Source organism: Metarhizium acridum, assembly GCF_019434415.1.
Source record: "Metarhizium acridum strain ARSEF 324 chromosome Unknown scaffold_29, whole genome shotgun sequence".
NCBI lineage: Eukaryota > Fungi > Ascomycota > Sordariomycetes > Hypocreales > Clavicipitaceae > Metarhizium > Metarhizium acridum.
The window spans coordinates 1,102,791-1,126,903 of NW_027094017.1; the positions used below are offsets into that span (position 1 = coordinate 1,102,791).

A 24,113-nucleotide genomic window follows, 5' to 3' on the forward strand; every position below is an offset into this window, starting at 1 on the left:
CCTGGTATACCCTGCCCGGGGCACGGCAACACCACCGTCACCATGTTGGAAGGACTGGTTGCCGGTCTTCTTAACCGATTCCTGGGCATGTATGTCAAGAACTTCGACCCAACACAACTCAAAGTCGGTATCTGGTCCGGCGATGTCAAGCTGCGGAACCTTGAGTTGCGCCGTGAGGCTCTTGACCAGTTGAAGTTGCCAATTAACGTTGTGGAAGGCCATCTGGGAGAGCTTACGCTGATTATTCCGTGGTCTAATCTTCGTGGCGCCCCCGTCAAGGTCTTTATCGAAGATCTTTTCCTACTGGCCAGTCCGAAGGAGGAGGCTGAATACGACGACGAGGAGGAGGAACGTAGAAGGCAGAGGCTCAAATTGGAAAAGCTAGACAGCGCCGAAATACTCAAGGAACGAAACCGAGAAGGTATGAGCCAGGAGGAGCAAAAGAAAAGCCAAAGCTTCACTCAAAGTTTGGTCACCAAGGTTGTCGATAATTTGCAGGTTACCGTCAAAAATATTCACGTTCGATACGAGGATTCAATCTCTGCCCCAGGACACCCTTTCGCCCTTGGGTTGACCTTAGAGGAGTTCAGTGCCGTCAGCACCGATGGACAATGGAAGCCCACGTTCATTCAGGACTCCAGCACCACAACACATAAGCTGGCAACCCTAGGCGCCTTGGCCGTATACTGGAATACAGACTCAGACCTGTTTGGGTCCGGTCGCGAGGCATCTTCGCCGGGCGAGGAGCCCCTGTCGCACGACGAGATGGTGCAAAAGTTCAAGAGCATGGTTGGCAAGGCAAACGCCCTTGCCTCCAACCACCAGTTCATCTTACGCCCAGTAAACGGGCAGGCAAAAATCGAAATCGACAAGTCTGGTGATATCCACGCCCCCAAATTCAAAGCCAATCTACTTTTCGAAGAAATTGGTCTCGTTCTTGACGATGATCAATATCGGGATGCGCTGATGATGGTGGATTTGTTCCATTACTTCATTCGTCACCAGGAGTACAAGTCATTGAAACCGAAAGGTGTGCGGCCCAAGGAAGACCCTCGCGCCTGGCTCCTCTTTGCAGGTAATGCTGTTCTAAATAAGATACATGAAAGGAACCGCAAGTGGTCCTGGGACTATTTCCGAGAAAGACGCGACGATCGACAGCGATACATTGAGCTGTTCAAGAAGCAGAAACAGCAACAGCAATTCACGACAGAAGAAAGTGCAGAGTTTGGAAAGCTTGAGTGCAAGCTGGGATACGAAGATCTCCGGTTCTGGAGATCGTTGGCACGAAATCAGCTCAAAAAAGAAAACGCGGAAGCCCTGAGGAAGCAGCCCCAGCAGCAACAACAACAGCAAGGCTGGCTGGCTTGGATGTGGGGATCGAAACCTCAGGGCACGATAGAACAAAACGAAGAAAATACTCAGATGACTGAGGAGCAGCGAAAGGAACTGTATGAGATGATTGAATGGGACGAGAAGCAAGCACTGGCCGAGGAAGTAGACGTCCCTAGGGAGGCTGTAAAGCTCTGTCTTGAGGCCTCTTTGAGCACAGGCAGTTTCACATTGAAGAAAAGCCCACATGATCATCCTTCTGATCTTCTGAGTCTTCACTTCGATGTCTTCAAGGCAAAAGCACTTCAGCGAAAGGATTCCGTATTGGCCAATATCAGTCTCGGCGGCCTACGTGTGAATGATGGAACGACCCCGGACAGTCTGTACCCCGAGATTGTCCGCGTCAAGGATGCCCCTGAGATCGGGAAACGAAAGAGCCTATCGTTGAAGGAGCTGGAAATTGACAAGGAAGAGCCATTCTTCCAGTTCGAGATCGAACGGAATCCTATAGAACGCGAGGGTGACTTTGCCATTGTCGGAAAACTAAAACCTCTCGAAGTCGTATGGAATCCCAACTTTGTTGTTGGCATTGTTGATTTCTTCAGGCCGCCAGAGAGGCACATGGAATCCATCACAGCTTTGATGGAAAGTGCTGGCGCAACCGTTGAGGGGATCAGAGAGCAAACTCGTGCAGGGCTGGAATTTGCCCTTGAAGAGCACAAAACTGTGAATGCTGAGCTAGATCTACAGGCCCCGCTCATCATTGTGCCCGTGAGCATTACGACTGCGAACTCAACTTGCTTGATTGTTGACGCTGGTCATATCCATGTCAACAGTCAGTTGGTAGATAGCAAGACCATGAACGAAATCCAGTCAAAGCAACGGCAATCCTACAGCGAGGCTGACTTTCAGCGCCTCGAATCCGCAATGTACGACAAATTTATCGTCAATCTCACATCAACACAAGTACTCATTGGTCCATCAATCGAAGAGACCAAGAAGCAACTGGTTAAGAAAAGCGCGGACTCCCAGCTACATGTCGTGGAAAAAATCAATGTCGACTTCGTTGTTGAAACCTCAATTTTACCCAAAGCTCCAAATCTTACAAAGCTACGAGTTTCTGGTCACCTTCCAATGTTGCATGCGACTGTATCTGACTCGAAATACAAGAACCTCATGAAAGTTATCGACGTGGCAATTCCGAAATTAGGACAAAGTCAACAACCAGAACCGTCCTCTGAGAATAGCCAAACACTTCAGCAACGACCACGGCTTCTTAGTGCTCATTCTACACAATCGCGAAGGAAGTCTCAACGAGAACGCCGGCAATCCTCTGCTTTCCCATTTATGCAACCACAAAGTGCTGTTATACTTGAAGACATCGACGACGACGAAGACGACTTTGAAGACGCGACGGACGGAGTGGACGGACAGCAACTAAAAATCCAACAAAGGAGCTTTGAATTTAACTTCAAAGTCGATACACTCAAGGGCTCACTTTACAGAAGCGACCCAGATCGCGTCAAACCCGACACCCTTCTTGTCGAGCTTGTGGCTGAGCGCTTTGGTCTTGCCTTTTATACCAGAACGTACGATATGGCAGCCGAAGTGTCGTTGGGCTCCGTTGCGGTCGAAGACTTTGTCGAAAATCCCCCTGGAGAGTTCAAGTCTATTGTTTCTTCTGGAGATAGCGAAGATTTGAAAGCAGGGCGAAGCCTCGTTCATGTAAAATTCATGAAGATTAATAGACAGTCGCCAGAATTCATGCCAGTGTACGAGGGTGTGGAGACCAATATCACTGCTGTTATATCAACTATCAACATTGTCGTCACTCGTAAGACGCTCTTGACGCTTCTTGATTTCATCTTGATCACGTTTACGGGCGGCAATAACGATCAACAAGCTCCACCGGCACCAACAATTTCGGCAGCGGAAGGCAGCGACGAACCGCAGCTTGAGCAGAGCATTGTCGAAGACCCAAAGCCCAATGAGAATGTCGGGTCGATTCGTGTCAAGGTTGACTTGAAAGCCATCCGCCTTATTCTCAATAACGATGGTATCAGGTTGGCCACACTCTCATTCAACCATGGCGATGCCGGCATCTACATCAGTGGAAAAGCGATGCGCATCTCCGCTAGACTGGGTGACTTGTCACTGGTTGATGATGTAAACCTGGGCGTCTCAGCTGATTCGAGTCTTCGGAAGCTTGTCACAATCCAAGGTGATGACCTTGCAGACTTCAGGTACCAAACATTCGACCCTGAAAATCAGAAGGCTTATCCTGGATACGACAGCTCAGTCTTTCTCCGAGCTGGGTCTGTCAAGGTTAACTTTGTGGAGGAGCCTTTCCGCAAGATTATTGATTTTCTTGTCAAATTTGGCAAAATGCAAGCCTTGTACAATGCTGCCCGCCAGGCCGCTGTGACTCGTGCCAATCAGATCCAGCAGAGCCCGAGCAGGATCAAGTTTGATGTTGTTGTAAAGACGCCGATTGTCGTATTCCCTCGCCTCTATGTGTCTGAACGAGATAAAGGAGATGCCATCACGGCGTACCTGGGCGAGATTTACGTTCAAAATAAGTTTGTTCCCCTGGATGACAGCAAGAACTCCGATATTGCTATGAAAATTTCAGCAGGCATCAGAAATGTGCGCCTCACCTCTGACTTCCACTATTCCGAGGACCGATCGGAAGAGCTTGAGATGATCGACGGAGTGGATCTGGGCTTCAATATTACATATGCCGAACATAAAGAAGGCGTGAAGCGGCCTGATACTGAAATTGAAGGGACACTCTCGGACATCAAGCTTCGTTTGACACAATACCAACTCAAGACTCTTATGGAGATTTCAAAGTCCGTTCCTGCTGCTTTAGCGGGCGAAGGAGATGATTCTGATGAACAAGCGGCGCGAATGGTGGATGAAGGGACGCTGCAGCGCGCTAGAGGTGCTCCTGGTAGCGGTAACAATAGTCATGATCGGAGCTTGATTGACCTCTCACCAGAACTCAGCTCGCTGCAAAATGCATGGACGAAGCTTGACCTCATTTTTCGCGTCAACACTGTTGGTCTTGAACTCATCATGGCCGAGGAAGATGAACCGGTTGGCGATTTAGCCAAATCAAGTTTGTCGAGGTTCTCACTAGATGATGCAAGGTTCAAAACAAGAATGCTGTCCGACGGCTCTCTTGAGGCAGAACTGCTTATTCATTCTTTCACCATCCAAGACAGTCGTCGGCAAGAAACCAAGTATCGGCGAATTATGACCTCTTCCAACAAGGAAGCGCAGCAGTTGATGGCGAGTGTGACCATGTCTGGTGGAAAGGAACGGAGCTTGATTGCCATGGCTACTATTGACAGCCCTCGAATCATCTTCGCACTCGGACCATCTGTTCGCAATTCAAAAATACATATCTGAGGGTCTAGCCGTGGATGATACCAGCCCAATGGATGATGAAAGCATAGGAGAAACAAATGAAGAGTCCGACACCGATTCGATGCAGGTCACTTACAATGCCCCTGGCACGAAGCGGACACAGTCTCACGCTTCTCGGCAGCGAAACGAGAGGTCTCCGGCTAAACCTCAGAAACAGAACGAGGAGTCAACAATGTCGATGGCCTTTCGAGTCAATCTAGTGGATGCCCAGGTTATCCTCATTGCAGACCCATTGTCATCAAGCTCCGAGGCGATCGTCTTGAGTATTCGACAGGTCCTCCTCTCTAAACAGCATGCCCTAACCTTCCAGATCTCGGAAACTGGCATGTTCTGGTGCCGAATGGACAAGTTTGATACCTCTCGCCTGCGCATCATTGATGACTTTTCTATTCAATTGAACATGGACAACTCACAGGCCGGGGTGGACCGGCATTCATATTGACGTGGAGCCCCTCATTCTGCGCCTTTCTCTGCGTGATATTCTCCTGATTTTGCAGATTATCAGCAGAGCTAGTGAGCTGTCTGGAAACGAGACAAAGCATCCCCAAGAAACAGCGGCGGAACAGAAAGCTAGACAACTACAAAATGCCGGATTGAAATACAAGTCTGCCAGTGGACGTGGTCAATCGACAATTGCCAAAACCAGGGGCACGAAGACTATTACTGGAAGAACAATTCATCCACCAGCAAAACCACAACTAGCTGCGGTTCCTGATCGCGAGGAGCTCTCTGCCACTATTGATGGAGTGCGTATTGTTCTCATTGGTGATTTGCATGAATTGCCTATTCTTGACATTGGCGTCAAAAACTTTACGGCTACTGCTGAGAACTGGTCATCGAATCTCAAGGCAGAGGCCGCGATTAATATGTACTCAAGTGTTTACAATTTCGCCAAGTCAAGTTGGGAACCACTGCTAGAGCCGTGGCAAGTTGGTCTTGGCGTAGCAAAAGACCCAACGTCTGGGCTGGTATCCGTTGACGTAGCATCGAAGAAGACTTTTGATATCACTATCACCACGGCATCTATTGCCTTGGCCTCCAAGTCCCTAACATTCTTGGCCTCCGAGCAAAATGTCCTTGACAAGCCACGAGGAGTTGAGGCACCTTATCGTATCAGGAACTACACAGGCTTCGATGTGGTACTTCACTCCAAGAGCCCTAGTAGTGAGGAGCCTATCAGTCTTCGACTCGAGGATGGAGCTGAACAACCTTGGAGTTTTGAGCACTGGGAGAAGATGAGAGAGAATCTACTTACCGAATCTAGCCAGGATGGGGTTGGCATTCAGCTTGAAGGGAGCGGATTCGATCTTATCAAGAGTGTTAAGCTTAACAGAGAGGGCGAATTCTTGTACGGCTTACGACCAAAAACAGAGAATATTCTACACCGCCTCTGTGTCGAGGTCAAGTTGGGATCCGATAATGTAAAGTATGTCACCTTGCGGTCACCACTCGTCGTGGAGAATGCGACCGAGATTCCGGTTGAACTTGGCGTCTATGATGCCCGAGAAGGTCACCTGCTCAAGATTGAGAAGATTGCGCCTGGCGATTCTCGGCCAGCGCCTGTTGGCGCTGTGTTCGAGAAACGTGCTCTGATTCGGCCCGACGGCGGTTTCGGCTATGAATGGAGTCGAGATCGGCTTTGGTGGAGGGATTTGCTGCAGAGACCAACAAAGCAGCTTGTGTGTAATGGGGACAATGGGGATCCGTTCTATTTCCAGGTCCACGCCCGGTTTGACAGATCCAACCCTATAACGAAGTAAGTATTAGGATTGACCAGGCTCTGCGCAAGATGGCTAACCGACTCCGTAGAATATACCCGCATATGAAGATCAAGTTGTCCGCCCCCGTTACCCTTGAGAACCTTTTGCCCTATGACTTCAAGTACAGAATTTACGACAAGAACACGAAAAAGGACTGGTCAAATTTCTTGCGCAAAGGCGGAGTCAGTCCAGTGCATGTCGTGGAGCTGTCACACCTCTTACTGCTGAGTATCGACATGCAAGATACCGTCTTTAAACCAAGTGATTTTTCAATTATTAATTCCGGGAACGTTGAGGACTTCCGAAAGGAAAGCCGGATCGTTGTCAAAGATGACCAAGGGTTCCCGCTGAACCTGGCGCTGCACTACTTTAAAATCCCCAATAGTGGAGGTGCATTTAAGGTTACTGTGTACAGTCCCTATGTTGTTCTCAACAAGACTGGCCTTGACCTCCGAATTCGTATGAAGAGCTTTTTGCAGCAAGCGAAACCGGCTGCAGGTCAGTTCCCGCCCGTTGATACCTCGGACCGTGAACGACCAAAGGCGCTGCCGTTCATGTTTTCATATGGCAATGACGATAATCGCAATCGAGCGCTACTAAAAGTAGATGAGTCGGAATGGAGCAAACCTCAAAGTTTTGATGCGGTTGGAAGCACGTCCGAGGTTGTTTTGAACTCTGCCTCCAAGACCAAAGAAATCCACATCGGTATCACTGTCAAATCCGGCGAAGGAAAGTACAAAATGACCAAGGTCGTCACGCTGGCACCTCGATTTGTGCTTGAGAACAAATTAGGCGAGGAAATATTGGTTCGGGAGTCGAGTTCGTCTGGTTACATGACACTGGAGCCTGGCGCATTGCAACCACTACACTTTATGCAAAAGTCGCCGGTCAAGCAACTCTGCCTTTGCTATGCTGGTGTTGACAACCATTGGACATCTCCATTCAACATCGCCGACATTGGCACGACGCACGTCAAAATAGCAAAGGCTGGTCAACGCCAACGATTGCTGCGGGTTGAAATTCTGCTTGAAGATTCAACAATCTTCCTTCACCTGAGCCTGGAGACCAAGAACTGGCCATTCTCAATGCGCAATGAGAGTGATACAGAGTTTACCTTCTATCAAGCCAATCCGAACGTTGACGAGGATGATGTTGAAGACGGAAGCGGTTGGCGGCCTATCCGGTATAGGTTGCCTCCTCGAAGCATCATGCCGTACGCATGGGATTTCCCGGCGGCCAAATCCAGGGAAGTCGTCATCGCCACGAACAATAAGGAGCGTCACGTCAAGTTGGCTGAAATCGGCAACCAAATTCCAATGAAGTTCATCACGGCCTCTGGCGAACAGAAGATTATCGACATCAATGTTGCAGCAGATGGGCCGACACAAACACTTATTCTGAGCAATTTCCGACAGAGTAGAAGTATGTACAGACCTAAGGCTCTTTCAAGAACCACCAGCGGCCCTGAAGCATTCGAAGTCAAGGATCAAGATACAGGCGCAACATTCCGGGCCCAACTTAAGCTCTCGGGCATTGGCATCTCGTTGATCAATGCCCAGCTGAAGGAGTTGGCCTACATCACATTTAGAGATGTGCAATTGCGATTCAGCGATTCGCCTCTGATTCAGACAGTATCACTGGCAGTTCAATGGATGCAAATTGACAATCAGCTCTACGGCGGCATCTTCCCAATGGTCCTTTACCCCAGTGTGGTTCCAAAAAGGGCAAACGAGGTGGATGCCCATCCGTCGCTTCATGCGATGGTCAGTCGCGTCAAGGATGAATCGTACGGTGTTACTTATATCAAGTATGCCAGCATTCTTCTTCAACAAATGACGGTTGAACTCGATGAGGATTTTGCCTTTGCGCTGTTGGACTTCTCCAATGTTCCTGGCGCCAGCTGGTCCAAGGTAGAGCAGGAAGGTAAGCTCTGTGACGAGGATCTGGACATCCCCGAGCCTTCCCAACAGCAGGGTGGTCAAGACATTTACTTTGAAGTGCTCAACATTCAGCCTATGCAAATCGATCTGAGTTTCATGCGCACTGAGCGTATCAATGCGGAAGACAAGACCTCGTCACGGAATCCCATCATGTTCTTCGTGAATGTCCTGACAATGGCCATTGGAAACGTCAATGATGCGCCGATTCGATTCAACGCCTTGATATTGGATAATGTACGCGTTTCAACAACAGTACTTATACAAAACATCTCAAACCACTACAGCCAAGAGGTTATGTTTCAGCTTCACAAGATTCTGGGCTCTGCTGACTTCCTCGGCAACCCTGTGGGCCTCTTTAACACCATCTCTTCTGGTGTCACCGACATCTTTTACGAGCCATACCAAGGACTTATTCTTTCAGACAAACCAGAAGAGTTTGGATATGGCATTGCCAAGGGTGCCGCTTCATTTGCAAAAAAGACTGTGTTTGGCTTCAGTGACAGCTTCTCCAAGTTCACTGGCAGTCTGAGCAAGGGTCTCGCGGCAGCTTCACTGGACAAGCAATTCCAGGACCGGAGACGCATCACGAAAGCGCGAAACCGACCGAAGCATGCGCTGACTGGTGTCACCGCGGGCGCCAACTCACTGCTTACAAGTCTTGCGTCCGGGGTAGGCGGCTTGGCTCGAAAACCGCTTGAAGGCGCAGAGCAGGAAGGTGCTTTTGGGTTTATCAAAGGAGTTGGAAAGGGGGTACTTGGTCTGGCAACCAAGCCTGCTGTTGGCGTTTTGGACATGGCAAGCAATGTCAGCGAAGGCATTCGCAATACGACGACTGTATTCGATGGCCAGGAGCTTGATCGCGCACGATTTCCCCGATTTATTCCAAACGATGGAATTGTTAGACCGTACAACAGCCGCGAGGCAATGGGACAGTACTGGCTGAAGCAAGTGGACAACGGGAGGTATTTCGACGAGCAATACATTGGCCATCTAGAATTGCCCAAGGAAGACATGGTCGTCATGGTCACATTTGCTCGTATACTGCTTATTAGGTCTAAACGACTAACCAGTGAGTGGGACGTGCCTTTGAAGGACATCCAGACGATTGCCAAGGAAAGAACTGGTGTGAGCCTTGTCTTGCGAGGAGGAGCAAATGGGCCTTTTATTCCAGTTGGAGGCGGAAGTGAGAGAGCGTTCCTGTACAAGATGATTGGTGTCGCCGTTGAGGAGTTCAATCGCAGGTTCAGAGGAGGGGAGTAACCAATACCCTGTAAAATTGTGGTTTCTCATGATGGCATGGGCGGAATGAAGAATCACGCGATGAAGAAAATATTTTGGGGAGTAAAATTATCCTGTTTTTCCTGTATCAATGAAACACTACTACGATGAAGGTTGTTTCGGAATTTTTTGGCCACTGGTTTAGAGGGAAAATAAATGACGCCAGTCTCCGCCCATTCCCCTGGATGTTGTTACTCCGTCGTGAAGTATTTAGCTACAGCTGAATACAATCTTGCTGGTGGCGTATATCGTTCATTTTCGCTTTGCGTCACGTTGTTGCAGTGTACTACCAGCAAGGAGTTGAAAACATTCCATTGGCCATTGTATCCACCCCCACGGGGAGGGACAAAAAGCCGGGGCAGGGTATCGCAAAAGTGCACATGTGGCTTGATTCCTAATGCGCCTACTCCGTACCAAGCCATTGATGGCAAGGTCTTGAAGCTTGTTGGTGGCGAGGGGTGGTGGTTTAGTAAGCATGGTATGGGAGGACAGTCAAATCAGGATAAGTAGGCTACGGCTGGGAATGATATGCAGGGTTGGGAGTCAGGGCATGTGTTGGTGTAAGTCATGAGGTAGTGGTGGGACAGTCGGTGATGCATGGTTTGTTCCTCCGTTGCAGGATGGGGACGGGTGTCGCCGCGCGTGAAGACGTGGAAGGGCACGGCTATTACGTTTAGGATGGAAGACTGGATATGGGTGGGCGGAAGACGGCCTGGATGGGAATATGAGACTGGCGAAATGTGTGTCAGTATATCAACTTGGTATTATACATACGAGGGGATACGGATATACCATGTCCGTCTTGGGGCTATGGGGCTCTCGGAAGGAATACTACGGTTCACGGATAGACGGTAGTGGAGTTCATTGGGTGACATGAAATACTAGTGGACATGTATATCTTGGCCTTTGTCCAAGGGAACGGTGTGGCCCAGTCCGCCATGATGGATTGAGGCAAAAGTGTTTGGTAGAGGCAAGACAGGCGATGGGCGCTAGCAGTCTTTGGATGTTGGTTGCACAAGTGTCATTTCGAAGCACATTGACACAACGTCCTCTATTCTGGCCGTCGGCTGTGTTTACCCACGTAGTCCGTTGATCGGCTGCTAGTATCAGCCCATCCCGGTTACCTGAACCAAGATGAATACGTAAATGCAAGCCTGGACCAATGCCAATGTTGAGCGACGTGTTGGTTCGTGCGGAATTAGTTTCGTAGCAGAGTCTGGGGTATGGGGAACGTGACGGTCATCTCCGCTTAACCTCCATGCGCCATGTCGACAAGCGAAGAGGAGGTGAACAACCACGCTTGTCATGCAGCACTGGGGAATGATAATTAGGCGACATCTTTTGAGAAGTAATAGTGGGATACGAAAGTTGCTTCTGCGTGTGCAGTCGTATATGTTCTCACAGTGGTCGACACATGGCTCATGCCGTTGGAGACAAAAGGAGAAGGTTGTTTGAGGAAGCTCTCGGCGACGGCACGGCGGTGACCGATGGTCATACTGGCCGGGGAAGAAGTTCGCCTTGACCCACATCAATGCTCAATTTGCGGGGATAACATTCTTGTTGTCGAGTTATTCTTCGAAACAACAGCCTCTCGTGATCGCTGGGTCCTCCAAGTACAACCGCAATCGTAGCATATCGCCGGACTTGAGATGCCGACTTTAGAAAATGCCATGCCTCCAAGAATGGTCCTTGGAGCAATCTGCAACACGTTTCTGGGCCCCACCGGTAGAGCCCTCGAGATCTCGTGGCACAATTGGAAAAAAATTATGCGAACTGGCGTCTCCACATGACTTGTAAAAGAAACACTCGGTATGGAGAACAGACTTGGTAGATGCAGTCGAGCGGATTCTGCACATGCCATGCAAGTATTCCCCCGACGCATTCATATGTTCTCAGATTTACTGGGACCCCCGATCGTGCCTTCGTGAGCTTGGTGGCTTAATGCCTAGCGAGCTGCCTCGTTCTGCTTTCTGCGCGAACATCGAATCCAAGGCTTGTCTTTATCATTGACCAATTTTCCCATCGGTGTTCCGAGGCTGGGTGGAGAAGTTGAGTGCCCCAGGTCGCGTGCCCAGTCGACTTTCTCGTTTGCCCACTCACCCTCACCAGTTACAGGCGCCTTGGTACCGGCTGTCAGGCTGTGAATGGGCCTCTCTTAGCGAGGTGGAATCGTGTCGCAAGTTCCTGATCGAATAGCAGTCCTTAATCACGCGACAAGACAGGAGTTAACCTGGCTGCAAGACACGAGGCTGAAGAAGAGGTCTCTGGCCAAAGCGTCCGCATGCCTCTTTGGCAGTTAGACAGATGACAGAGTCGATGTGGCGACAGCTTTGATCCAATCAGAAAATTGGCCGTGATCTGCCGCCACATTGTATGCATTAACCAGGGTTCCAATCAAAGGTTCCCATTGGAGCAGGTTGCTGTGTAGTTGACGGACGTGGTCGTCCAAGCTTACTTCATTTCGAAACAGTCTAGTTCGAGTACGGAGTAACTAGTACCAGGCTACCAGGACTCGGGAGCTGACAAGTCGTAATCCCTATTTCCACGAACACACGATGCTGGTGGGCTGCGACTGTAAGCTCGGGGCCGACCGACGCTTATCACTTGGTCCAAGGACCCAAGCAACTTGGGAAGCCCAGGCCCTGGTTCTAGCTCTTCCATCTCCAGGTTTCAACGTTGCCGCCGTTTGTTGGCTGTATCAGGAACCTTGGGTGTTATTCAACGATTCGGGATAAATGGGTATCTGATTGACGAGGACATCCAGCTGAGGTGATGACGAGGCAATGACGGGTATGTAACGGGGGCCAGCGACGCGTTTTGGCATGGGGCCTGAATCGCTTCGTCATTGAAAATAGATTTCGAATTGTGCGAAGGCGCGAAACCAGAGAATGGTTGTCGAACGCCCCTATTGCACGGGACGCCGCCGGTGTTTGGCAGCAAGCCGCTGTTGCTTATCAGCTTTAGCACCGGGGGCAATATTTTTTTTCTTGGAGGGGCTTGTTTCGGTGGGGTTTGCTATCTCTGGGCTTGTCCTGATTGCGATTTGGACGGTTTGTGACATTAACAAGAGAAGATATGAAGTTATCAATCGACGGCTATCTGTCTACTCCAGCCTCCAGCCTCACGGGTCTGCGCATTTTGATAAAGGAAAGAACGCTTGAGCTGCTTCCCGAGCAGCAGCTTTGTGTCTGGGAAGGAGCAAAGACTTGGTTCACAGAGGCGCGAGTCAGAATGAACCGTCATAAGTGGTCCGTCCATGGGCCAATGGCGAGGCGCCAGTTCGTGCCGGAATTAATTATACGTGGACTGCCAACAATTGATAGACTGTATGTAGCTGGGACGCTCTCTGTCAAAAACTTCGATAAAACCACAAGAGGGCGCATCATCCTGTTCACCCTTGGACCTTCCAGAAACAGTAAGCTTTCCACCTGCCAAACATCGATTGCAGTTCGTTGTAAAGGGCGAGCCTGGTCGCAGTGGCTTTCCTGGCCCTGGCAAAACACGCTTTCCCACAAACCATAGCGCCATCGAAGGGACAATCCGACGCCTTGTAGCGGAGGGCAAAGTGCCACCGTTGCTTACCTGCCAGCCTCCTTCGCCCCCGGAGCTCTTAGTCTTATCGTGGCAGTGGGCTCATGGAATCTGATGGGAAGACTAAGCCAGGGACGGTGCATGTACAGAAATAAAGCCGGCGCCGCCGCCACCGCCGAGAGACAAGAACCTTGAACACCCAAGCGACTTTGACCAGCCGACGAACCGCACCAGAAAACGCCACCTCCAGACCAGCATGGGGTAGCTTTGGGCACTTTTGACGGCTCCCTGTCCCCTTCTGGAAGTGGAATACTGGCCTTGCGCACCAGCCAAACATTGGGGTTCGTTTTATCCTCGGTACTATCTCTGGCAGGATGTATTTGGCCATGTCAGGTTTATGATCTGCTGATATAACCCAGTCTTGCGAGGGCATACAAGTATTGCGGGAGACACGATTGTATCCTATTAGGTCACATACCCATTCTCTTAAGGATATCTGTTTTCCGAAGGATCCTCGGCGCCAACGCTTTGTCCAACCGCAATGGCTTCATATCAACACATACAAAACAATACATACAACTGATATCAGACCCTTGTAAGCTGAATCGGGCCACCGAGGCCAACCGCCAACACCAACAAAAGCGCGGATATATTGGTGGATTGGGAATAGTCAGTTGGGATCCCCGGGGACCATGCATGCCGATGTATTGGCGTTGTCCGGGGTTCAGGCCTGAATAACCAATCCCTGCAGCTAGGCGACCCTTGAGACTTGGGGACTTCCTTGTGGTGTCGGTAGGTCGCGGCTTTTGGTCCCCAAAGTCCCCAGCCCTCATCAGGTCTCCGCTACTGTCGCACCGCGTGCTGGCTTGGAGCGGCCATCAGTGAATGCAAAGTGGCTTGGCTGCCCGGATGGGGTTACAGCAGGTCCTTCTCCAGATGCTGAGCTAGTCCCGGAGGCTGTATTGTATTATTGTACGGAGTACATCGTTTTCATTATGGTCTAGTTATCATTTGCTCCACATTCCCTAAGCCTGGGCTGTCGTCCTATCGTCCTGCTTATGCTTTGCTGAATCGCCGTGCGGGTACAAAAAGTCCTCTTGTCTCGCCAGTGCTATGCGTCTCCTTTCCCTCCTCATCTGTGTCTGCCTTAGGTACGTTAGGTCCTCCAGACCGGATCTGTTTACTTTTTATTTTTTTTCTTTCGTCTTCACGAGTGTACTCGAAGTCGGAGTGCCTCGCCGTACCTGTTCACCTTTGTGTCGCAAAAACTTTTATGGCGCCTCGGTAGCAAGAGACAAGAAAAAAAAAGGGCACGAGACAACATTGATCAGCCCAAAACTCTGCGTTGAGCATTCCCAAAAGCCTCTTCTCTCAATCCTTGGCTTCCAATTGCAAGGCAGCGTGATTCGGAAGAAACACGCGACATCACGAGGACGAAGTAACTCGGTTTGTTTGTCTTGCAGCGTTTCAACAGCTGCATCTTTTCAGACTTCTTACTCGAGAAAATCATGGCTGGAGAGTCAAACACCCTAGCCAATACCGGCGACAAAGTGGCGGCGCCTCCACAGAACCAACACCACATGCCAATTCCAGGCATGGACTACAACCCTGATCCAGCCTTGAACCCTGCGAACCAACACACACATGCACATCATCACCATTCTGCACGTATCGATGCCGCTGGCGGCCATGACGATGCGGTATACACCTCAGGGACTACCATGGACCCTTCGCTGGTTCCTGCTCAACAGCATGGAGACAATCACCACGCACACGGCGTCGACAAGAAGGACCCTCTCAACTTGCCCGAGTACAGTGATAATGAGAAGGCTGAGGCTGGCGTGCTGAGCACTGGACGAGGCTCTGGCTCAACTGACCATAGGCATGGCGAATCCGGCGGTGGATTCATGGGTTTCTATAGACGATACCGCCCCGTCTTCCACCTGATCTACTTTCTCTTATTTACTGGCTGGTGGATAGCTTCTCTCATCCTGCATAGGGACGACAAGAATTGGGTGGTTCCGTTTCTGCTCTGGCTTGCCATATCTCTGCGTCTCTTCTTTTACTATGTCCCCAGTCGATATCTGTCAACTGCAATTCACTGGGTATGGAGCCATACTGCTCTGGTCGTCTATGAACTGATACCCCCTGCTTTCCGGATCCCTCTTGGTGCTTTTGGAGCTCTGGCAGTCATAATAGTGGGAAGTTTTGCTTCTGAAGAAGTTGCTGACAACAATCGTGCCAACCGAGCTGTCAGTCTTTTCGGATTGGTTGTCATGCTCTTCGTCTTCTGGGCAACTAGCGCACATCGCAGTCGCATCAATTGGAGAACAGTTATTGTTGGCATGTTAGCCCAGTACATAATCGGACTCTTCGTACTGCGAACCGGCGTCGGTTACGACATCTTCAAGTTCATCGCCGATCGCGCTGGTGATCTCTTGGGTTTTGCTCGCCAGGGTGTGGCCTTCCTGACCTCCCCCGAGACCTCCCAGATTCCATGGTTCTTCTTCGGTGTCATTCCTGCCATCATCTTCTTCATCTCTCTGGTGCAGGTTCTGTACTACATTGGTTTTCTTCAGTGGTTTATCAAGAAATTTGCCACATTTGTGTTCTGGGCACTGGGAGTCTCTGGCGCAGAGGCTGTTGTCGCTGCTGCCACCCCATTCATCGGACAGGGAGAATCTGCAATGCTTGTCCGACCATTTGTTCCCCATATGACCAAGGCTGAGTTGCATCAGATTATGACGTGCGGTTTCGCTACCATTTCTGGCTCCGTCCTTGTTGGTTATATCCAGCTTGGTTTGAACGCCGAGGCTCTGGTCTCATCCTGCATCATGTCTATTCCTGCTTCTCTGGCCATTTCCAAGTTGCGATATCCCGAAACCGAGGAAACACTTACCGCTGGACGTGTCGTTATCCCAGACGACGACGAGCACAAGGCTGAGAACGCACTTCACGCTTTTGCCAATGGTGCCTGGCTCGGTATCAAGATTGGCGGAACAATTATCGCCTCACTTCTCTGCATCATCGCTTTTGTTGGCCTGATCAATGCTCTGATGACTTGGTGGGGCCGATACCTCAATATTAACGATCCTACCTTGACTCTACAGACCATTCTTGGATATATGCTCTACCCTGTGGCCTTCCTTTTGGGCGTCCCCCGGGACAACAATGACATTCTCTTGGTGGCCCGATTGATTGCTCAGAAAGTCATCACCGTAAGTGACCATGTCCTCCCCCAATAATTGCCATAAATCCCAAGTGCCCTGGCTTTTGGCCCACACAAACCTGTGAATTTTTTCCTCTTTTTTTACATGCCCCGTTGCTAATGGAGCTACATAGAACGAATACAACGGCTTCCACGATCTCACCACTGACAAAACTTTTGCTGGACTCTCCCCTCGCTCTCGACTTATTGCTACTTATGCTCTTTGTGGCTTCGGTAACATTGGCTCATTGGGCATTCAAATTGGTATCCTCGGGCAGCTTGCTCCGTCCCGTGGAGGTGATGTCTCCAGGCTGGCTGTTTCGGCTCTAATATCTGGTGTTGTCGCTACGTTAACATCGGCTACGGTCGCTGGTCTTGTTATTACGACCCAGATCACCAACTTCTCCAGCGCACCTCAGGCGTAGAGATGGACCATGTTTGGTTGCAAGCTGAAAAGGCCGCATCAAAAGTGTCCTCGTGCCGCGGACAGTTGATACCGAAAAAGCACATGTTGATCGCATTTGTTTGTACAAAGTATTGTTTCTTGAGCATGCTATGCCTGTTGTATTCTCGGTCTTTGATATCATGATGAGAGAGATACCCTACTATCCTTGGTTGCCGCATTGGGTCTGCGAGCAGCCATGTACTATCTCGGCCGTGTGTCGAGAGAAGACAAAGAAACAAAGGCACTTGTGTGCAGTTAGGAGACTTTGAAGTTTCACTTGGCCACGCCTGGCTGTTTGTTGTTGTTTGTTGGTACAACACTGCTGCGTTGCTGTATATCAACAGTGTATCCATGGAGACTGTTGGCGTTTTACGACTATGGGAGTCTGTGTCCATGCAATGGGACGTTGTAAATGCCTTCACATCGTAGTCCACCGTAGATTGACTCGTCCGTACAAAAACCCGCCAGCAGCCTGGATGTTATGCTTGAAATGGCATCTGGCTTGGAGCAAATACCTTGTAAAATGCCATCCCAGTATCCGAGGACAGTCTCTGAAGCGGACAGGACCAATCTGTGAATCGCGGGGTCTCGGTCCGACATCGGGACTGTATTGCCTTGTGCAGACTGTCGTCGATACCAACCCAAATCTACATCAAACATCACCCAGCCGACATTAAAAGTCAACTCACTTCACATCCTCGCATCGCAATGAGCGGGAGTATCTCTTTTCGTAGATGGATCCGATGGCTCCCCGGGGAAGCAAGCGAGCCCACATCAACCATTGTATTGACTTCCCCGCAACGCCGGTTTGTAGATTTACGAATATTCAAGGACGGTTCTGGTACCTTGCCAGGCACCCAAGGTACAGCAGTATAGTCCCAATGCAAGACCCTTTATAACTCCACTGGTTTCTCACTTCCAACTCCCGACTAGGAATATGACGGCAGAGGCTAATGCAACGGAGATACACTCCCTTTGTCGAGACTCGGCTGGGCCATCGCAGGAACGTCCTCGTCAAGCAGCCGCACCGTCGACGGCAAACAAGTGTCACACTCCCGATGGAACCACTGGATTGATTCACGATCAAGCCAGCCCGAAACAGCCTCTGACGAAGGCGACATGTATCCCCAGGCTGACGGGAGCACGCTTGAAAAGGGAAGCATGGTCAACCCCGACACGGGCCTTGAGACGGCTTATGAGGAAATCTGGGACGACGAGGAGCCCGCCCCGACGGCCTCGGAGCAGGTATGCGCGGTGCTAAAGTACGAAGAGGGACCAAATCGGGGCTTGGTGGTGAGGCTGGGCAAGTACGCGCAGGGGTTTGTCAGGTGCGGACAGGAAATCTCGCTGGAGAGGTGGGAGTGGAAGCAATCCCAGGCTGTGCGGACCATACGAATGGGCCAGGAAGAGCTGCCATGCAAACAGGCGCTGGAGAGGGCGTACAAGCTCGGCGATCAAGTTTCGGCCGGGTTGAAAACATGGACCGTCGTCGAGGTGGCATAAGTCTACGATTTAGCGGCAGAAAAAAGAAAACAAAAAAACTCGCTTCTACTCGGTCCTCCTGTCCCTCAACTCGGTCGCCAGTCCCCTGATGCCCCTCGTCTCCAAGGCAGTCAGCTTCACGCCAAAGTAGTCGTCAATGGCCCTCACCCTGGCGTCCTCATCGGCCAACTCGGCCACGACCTCGGCCTCGGCATCCCTCATCTGCCTCTTGACCCTGTTCCCGAACAGCGTGTACACGCCCTCGACGTGGCCGGCGGCGTCCAGCACGGCCCTCATGCCAATGACGTTTTGCACAAAGAAGCTCGTGCTGGCGGTCATGGTGCTCAGGTTCATGGCCTCGTAGTCGGCCCTGAAGAACTCGGTCTCGACAAACATGTTGCGCTCCTCCCACGGCGCCTGGGCGTCCTCGCGCGTCGAGTACACCCACACGCGCTGCGAGGGGTCCGTGTGCTGCGAGACGCTCCTGTACTCGAGCCTTCCCTGCCGCGGCGCAATCTGGGTGAATGTGTAGTTGTGCCGGAGGGGGATGGGCCGCATGGGCTCGTGCGAGCCGAACCCGACGTCTACGTTGTAGCGGGTGCCGCCGATGGTGACGATGTTGACCATGTGGCTCCTTTTGGAGGAAAAAAAAAAAAAAAAAAAAAAAGAGTCAGTTCATATGGGGCTTGTAGAGTAGGAGAGGCGAGCGTGGCCTTTGGGTTTTTCAATTACCATCCTGTGTATCCGGCTGGCGTCTTGACCCTCCCGCCGGCATTCAAGACGTGGTATCCCAGGCCGCGCATCATGCCGCCGAAGAAGGCGTTGAGTTCCATGCAGTACCCGCCCTTGCCGTGCACGACAATCTTTTCAAAGAGCGCCTCCGGGTCGAGCGAGAGCCGTTTGTGCTGCGAGTAGTGCAGCGCAAACGACTCGAACGGCACGCGGGCGACTTGTCGGGCCACGAGCTGCGTGAGACGCTGCAGCGCATCCGAGGGGTGTTTGGCGCGTGGGAAGTTGATGTGTTGGAGGTAGCGGTCTACTTGATCCGGGGTGTATGCCATTTTTTTTCTTCCTTTTTTTCTTCCCCTTTTTTGAAGAAAAGGGGGGGTTGAGTGTTGGATGGTGATCTATTTTGCAGATGGTGGTGGCACGGCGCAAACGGGAAACCTGGAGAGACTGGAGCTGGAAGTGGATTTATATCCTCGAAAAAGAGCGGCCGCTCCATGACTCGATTGATTCCGTGGCAGTGTCTCTTTTATATGGACGCAATGGGGTCCAACTACACGATGGACGCCTTCTAGGGACAGCCCGTGCATGGTGTTGCGAATCGGTTAGGTTCGTGCTGCGGATGACCAATCGAATAGGCTATTCGGAGGCTGGACAGGGGCCGCAATTACTCAGCCGTTTATTTAGACTTTTGAGATCTGACTGCTTGGCACGTGGCGCGTAGATTTCTGGCGGGCGAATCGTGGATTTGAGATTGTCTGCCTGCCTGGATGGCATGTCCGTGTCGACTGTGAACAATGTTTGTCATCCTCTTGTGACACCTGTTCATCGGATCGCCTGGCACGCTGATTGCCAAGTTGTCGAGTGATTCAGCTTGGATTTACGAGCAAAGACTCTTGAACCCTTGGTTGCTCCGTGCCTCATCAATATCTATGCCGGGCGGCTTCGATGCCAATACTCTGCCTTGTTGAAGCAGTTTACCATTACTCGCTTGTATGCAAGTGAATACCCAGTGCCCAACTAGTATCCGTTTCCGCCTCCTGTCTTGGACAAACCAAGTCGGCGTGCCGTTCATGTTTCACGGCTACCCAACTGCCGAAGCACAACCTCCCATTTTGCTTTGCTGCCATTGCCCATTTTCAACCGCTCGTACATGCATTGGGCAGTCTGGTCGGTCCGCATCGCACCCAATGTGACACATAAAACCGATATCGCACGCGAGCGCCACAAATCTGCGGCTCGTCAAAGGGAGGGAGGGGGGAGGAGAGAACTGGGGTAGAGGGCGCAGACAACATGTGTACTATATATACTACCCGTTGACAACTAAGTGGGCTAGCCACCTAATACTTAGACTCCAATTGCTACGCGAAGCACATCTCGATGGTTATCACGCTTTATCTCTGATAGCCTCTATTCCCTGATAGCAGAGTTGGACTCTGTGGAACAGCTCTTCCAAGACTAGTTTTATAATATCACAGTTACAACTGCAAAAGCTGGGCACCACCAACCAAAACATGACTGACCAGACCAGATCCTCCAAAGTCCTCCATCGCTTGCTCCTTCACCACCCTGAAACAATCACCTCTGCCTCCGGAAGCTACTACACCCTCTCCACCGGGCGGCGCATACTCGACGGCTGCACCGGTGCCGCCGTGGCAGTCATAGGCCATGGCGACCCCGATGTGAAAGACGCCGTCGTGGAGCAAATGTCCCAAGTCGCCTACGCTCACACCCTGGCATTCACCACAAACAGCGCCGAGGAGCTCGCCCGCACCTTGCTGGACGGCAATCCCTTTGGCCTGTGCAGGGCGTACTTTGTCGGGTCCGGGAGCGAAGCCGTGGACGCTGCCATGAAGCTCGCGAGACAGTACTGGGTCGAAGCAGGGCAGCCTCAACGCAGACGCTTCGTCGCCAGGAGGCAGGCGTACCACGGGAGCACCATCGGTTCCATGAGCGTCGGCAGCCACGTTGCCAGGCAGAAACCATACAAGGATGCCCTCCTCCTCAACAACATCAGCTACGTTAGTCCCACGTACGCGTATCGCATCCAGAAGCAGGGCGAGGCGGAAGAGACATACGCGCAGCGCCTGGTGGACGAGCTGGACGCCGAGTTCCAGGCCGTTGGGCCGGAAACCATCATGGCTTTTATAGCCGAGCCAGTTGGCGGCGCAACAGTAGGCTGTATTACCCCCCCCCGGGGATATTTCGAGGGCGTCCGCCGGGTGTGCGACAAGTACGACATCCTCCTGATTCTGGATGAGGTCATGTGCGGCGCCGGCCGGACAGGCACGTACTTTGCCTTTGCCCAGGAAGGGGACGTCCGTCCCGACCTGGTCACCCTGGGCAAAGGTCTGGGCGGCGGATACACACCCATCGCCGGTGTCCTCGCTCACCAACGAGTTATTGATGTCCTGGCCGGGGGGTCGGGCGCTTTTGTCCACGGACACACGTATCAAGCTCACCCTGTCTGCTGCGCCGCTGCTCTCGCCGTGCAAAAAGTAATAAGGAGGGATGACCTGGTGGCCCGTTGCGCCGAAAAGGGCAAATGGCTGGAACAAGAGCTGCGCAAAAGATTCGAACCCAGGAGATACGTCGGTGACATCCGAGGCAGAGGTCTATTCTGGGCCTTGGAGTTCGTTAGGGACAAGGAGACCAAGGAGCCGTTGGCGCCGAATCTTCACTTTGCGAGTGAGATGAGGGACCAGGCGCATAGGTTGGGCTTGGCCATCTATCCGGGGACGGGGACGGCGGATGGACATGCCGGGGACCATGTTATCTTGGCGCCGCCGTTGAATGTGAGTCAGGAGGATTTGGAGATCCTGGTTGACTTGTTGGAGAAGACGTACGATGTTGTCGAGAGCATGGTTTCCTAGACCTGCCGTATTGGCGGGGGTTGCCAAGTTTGGCCATCAATGCTTTTTTTTTTTTAATTTTTGGCCGGCGGATAGGTGTGGCAAGTAGCAGTTGTTGAATCTTGATAATCAGCCATCTATCAATGCTGTAGGAAATATTTGGGGTGAGGAGAGACGTTTGTTTAACTCGCGCTGAAAATACGTGCCAACCCCGTCAAAGTGATATTGACAAGGATAAAAGAGAGAAAACGGCCTTTACAACTGGAAGCCCCTCCGCTTTGCCGGGTTAACAGGATAAGGCAGCCATTTGGGCCCTGAATGGAAAGCCAACTCAATCCCTGAATTGAGCAATCACAACGGGTTTGTCGTCCGGAATCGCGGTCAATGCGCAACTTCCTGTTGCCTGGTCGAGGCCCAAATTCACAGTTCAACTAGAAACCTATCGTTCCTGGCCGAAACCAGGCACCGAAATAAAAATATGAGAAGGGGTTCGTGACGGGGATTCAGTTCGACGTTGGTCGTGTTAGTCCAGGCAACCGCATTAACAGACGTTGCTCAGCAACAACCCCGATCTACCAATTCCATTATACCAGGATCCCAAAAAAAAGAAAAGTTGGAGGAAATCAGACCCCCTTTTTGAGTAGGTTTTGATGTTTTGACGTCGTGTTTGAGATTCGAGAGGACATGTGAATAGGCGCCTAGTCATGGAGAGTCTCTTGGCGGCCAGGCTTGAGGAATGGAATTGAATTAGGCACCGACCTATAAAAAAGGATCTCCGGAGCAGAAAGCCGCTTGATAGTTAGTAATTTAGCTTGTCCGAGTTAGCAGGCCAGACAAAGTTGGCCTCGATAGTTTGTGCTAAGGCAACTGAACAAGTTTTCTTTCTTCCTTTGCTACAAATAACTGCGAGTTCCAGATTCAACTGCAACATCAGAACGGACAATCTTTTCGCAATCACTGAAATTGCCGGCGTAAATCGTCTGATCAGATCGAGAAGCAATGGAAGAATTCATCACCAGCAACTTGGACCGCTACCAATGGCTTCTCGACCGAGTCAAGACGGGGCCGAAGCCAAAGGTGCCACCCAATTCAGATTCTTCTGTCGACAATTTAGTTTGTGCTCGTATACGGCCACTAGCAGATGATGAAGTCGCTGCCGGGCTACCAGCGTCCGTCTTTATAAGGGCTCGGGAGCCGGGGACGTTTGATGCGCATGAATTGAGACATGCTGTGAGGGGGAAGCCGGTTCTGCGGCTAAGTATCGCAAAAATATCATTATTCCGGTCACGAAGCTAATGGCTCGTACAGTCTTCTGCTTATACGGTGGACAGGTCCTACGGCCCTGACTCTCAACGGAAACCATCTACCAAGACGCGGTTCAACATCTTGTTCCTTGGGTATGGGGAGGCGGCATAGGAACGTTTGCCTACGGGCAAACAGGTTCCGGCCAGACATTTACAATCAGCGGTGTCGAGAAACTAGCCGCCAAAGATCTGCTGGAGGGTAATCTAGAGGGACATCGTAGAATCTTCATCTCCGTGACGGAATTCGCAGGCAATTCGGCATTCGGTAATTAGAAAAAAAGAGCCCCAAACTCGTCAGCCTCAGTGATTAACTCGCACCAACAGACCTTCTCAACGGCCGACGCGCCATCTCCGTGCTTGAGGATGCCTTTGGCAACACCCAACTTGCAGGAGCCCTAGAGCACGAAGTCAAGGCCGTATCTGAAGTCCTCGCACACATCGAGTACGCTACCAAATTTCGTCACACGGAGGCAACCAAGAAGAACGACACGTCCTCCAGAGCTCACGCGGTATGCCGCATCCGCATAGAGATCCAGGACATCCCCAGCGCTGAAGGCGGCATCCTGTACCTTGTTGACTTGGCAGGCTCGGAAGCAGCCCGAGACAGAGACACGCACGGACCCCACCGCATGAAGGAAGCAAGGAGATCAATGTCAGTCTTTCAGTGTTGAAGGACTGTATCAGGGGCAAAATTGAAGCGGATTCCCTCATTGGGACGCAGACGAAGAAGAAGCCGTATGTGCCGTTCGGCAGAGCGCCTTGACAAAGGTCCTCAAGCACGTGTTTGATCCAGCGGGGACGAGAATCTGCAAAAACGTGGTCATGG

General features: G+C 51.3%; 8 protein-coding genes across 8 annotated transcripts; 7 read left to right on the forward strand and 1 right to left on the reverse strand.

Moving 5' to 3' along the window:
* Window positions 1-42: 42 nt before the first annotated feature.
* Window positions 43-4,743, forward strand: VPS13_1 (Vacuolar protein sorting-associated protein 13; the record flags this gene model as incomplete). Its single annotated transcript, XM_066118193.1, has 1 exon — window positions 43-4,743. One exon carries the CDS (start codon window positions 43-45, stop codon window positions 4,741-4,743), a length of 4,701 nt encoding a protein of 1,566 aa, XP_065976793.1.
* Window positions 4,744-4,771: 28 nt separating this feature from the next.
* Window positions 4,772-5,203, forward strand: VPS13_2 (Vacuolar protein sorting-associated protein 13; the record flags this gene model as incomplete). Its single annotated transcript, XM_066118194.1, has 1 exon — window positions 4,772-5,203. The coding sequence occupies one exon, from the start codon at window positions 4,772-4,774 to the stop codon at window positions 5,201-5,203; it is 432 nt and encodes a 143-aa protein (XP_065976794.1).
* Window positions 5,204-5,627: 424 nt separating this feature from the next.
* On the forward strand, window positions 5,628-9,721 carry VPS13_3 (Vacuolar protein sorting-associated protein 13; the record flags this gene model as incomplete). Its single annotated transcript, XM_007815496.2, has 2 exons — window positions 5,628-6,517; window positions 6,571-9,721. 2 exons carry the CDS (start codon window positions 5,628-5,630, stop codon window positions 9,719-9,721), a joined length of 4,041 nt encoding a protein of 1,346 aa, XP_007813687.2.
* A 5,057-nt stretch (window positions 9,722-14,778) lies between these two features.
* Window positions 14,779-16,903, forward strand: J3458_004398 (uncharacterized protein; the record flags this gene model as incomplete). Its single annotated transcript, XM_007815497.2, has 2 exons — window positions 14,779-16,488; window positions 16,613-16,903. 2 exons carry the CDS (start codon window positions 14,779-14,781, stop codon window positions 16,901-16,903), a joined length of 2,001 nt encoding a protein of 666 aa, XP_007813688.2.
* A 728-nt stretch (window positions 16,904-17,631) lies between these two features.
* On the forward strand, window positions 17,632-18,426 carry J3458_004399 (uncharacterized protein; the record flags this gene model as incomplete). The annotated part of the gene is made up of 2 exons (XM_066118195.1): window positions 17,632-17,785; window positions 17,888-18,426. 2 exons carry the CDS (start codon window positions 17,632-17,634, stop codon window positions 18,424-18,426), a joined length of 693 nt encoding a protein of 230 aa, XP_065976795.1.
* A 45-nt stretch (window positions 18,427-18,471) lies between these two features.
* On the reverse strand, window positions 18,472-19,466 carry J3458_004400 (uncharacterized protein; the record flags this gene model as incomplete). The annotated part of the gene is made up of 2 exons (XM_007815498.1): window positions 18,472-19,039; window positions 19,138-19,466. 2 exons carry the CDS (start codon window positions 19,464-19,466, stop codon window positions 18,472-18,474), a joined length of 897 nt encoding a protein of 298 aa, XP_007813689.1.
* Window positions 19,467-20,645: 1,179 nt separating this feature from the next.
* Window positions 20,646-22,791, forward strand: J3458_004401 (uncharacterized protein; the record flags this gene model as incomplete). The annotated part of the gene is made up of 1 exon (XM_007815499.2): window positions 20,646-22,791. One exon carries the CDS (start codon window positions 20,646-20,648, stop codon window positions 22,002-22,004), a length of 1,359 nt encoding a protein of 452 aa, XP_007813690.2. The 3' UTR covers window positions 22,005-22,791.
* Window positions 22,792-22,845: 54 nt separating this feature from the next.
* Window positions 22,846-23,958, forward strand: J3458_004402 (uncharacterized protein; the record flags this gene model as incomplete). The annotated part of the gene is made up of 4 exons (XM_066118196.1): window positions 22,846-23,228; window positions 23,292-23,380; window positions 23,449-23,552; window positions 23,612-23,958. Exons 1-4 carry the CDS (start codon window positions 22,983-22,985, stop codon window positions 23,956-23,958), a joined length of 786 nt encoding a protein of 261 aa, XP_065976796.1. The 5' UTR covers window positions 22,846-22,982.
* Between the last annotated feature and the right edge of the window lie 155 nt (window positions 23,959-24,113).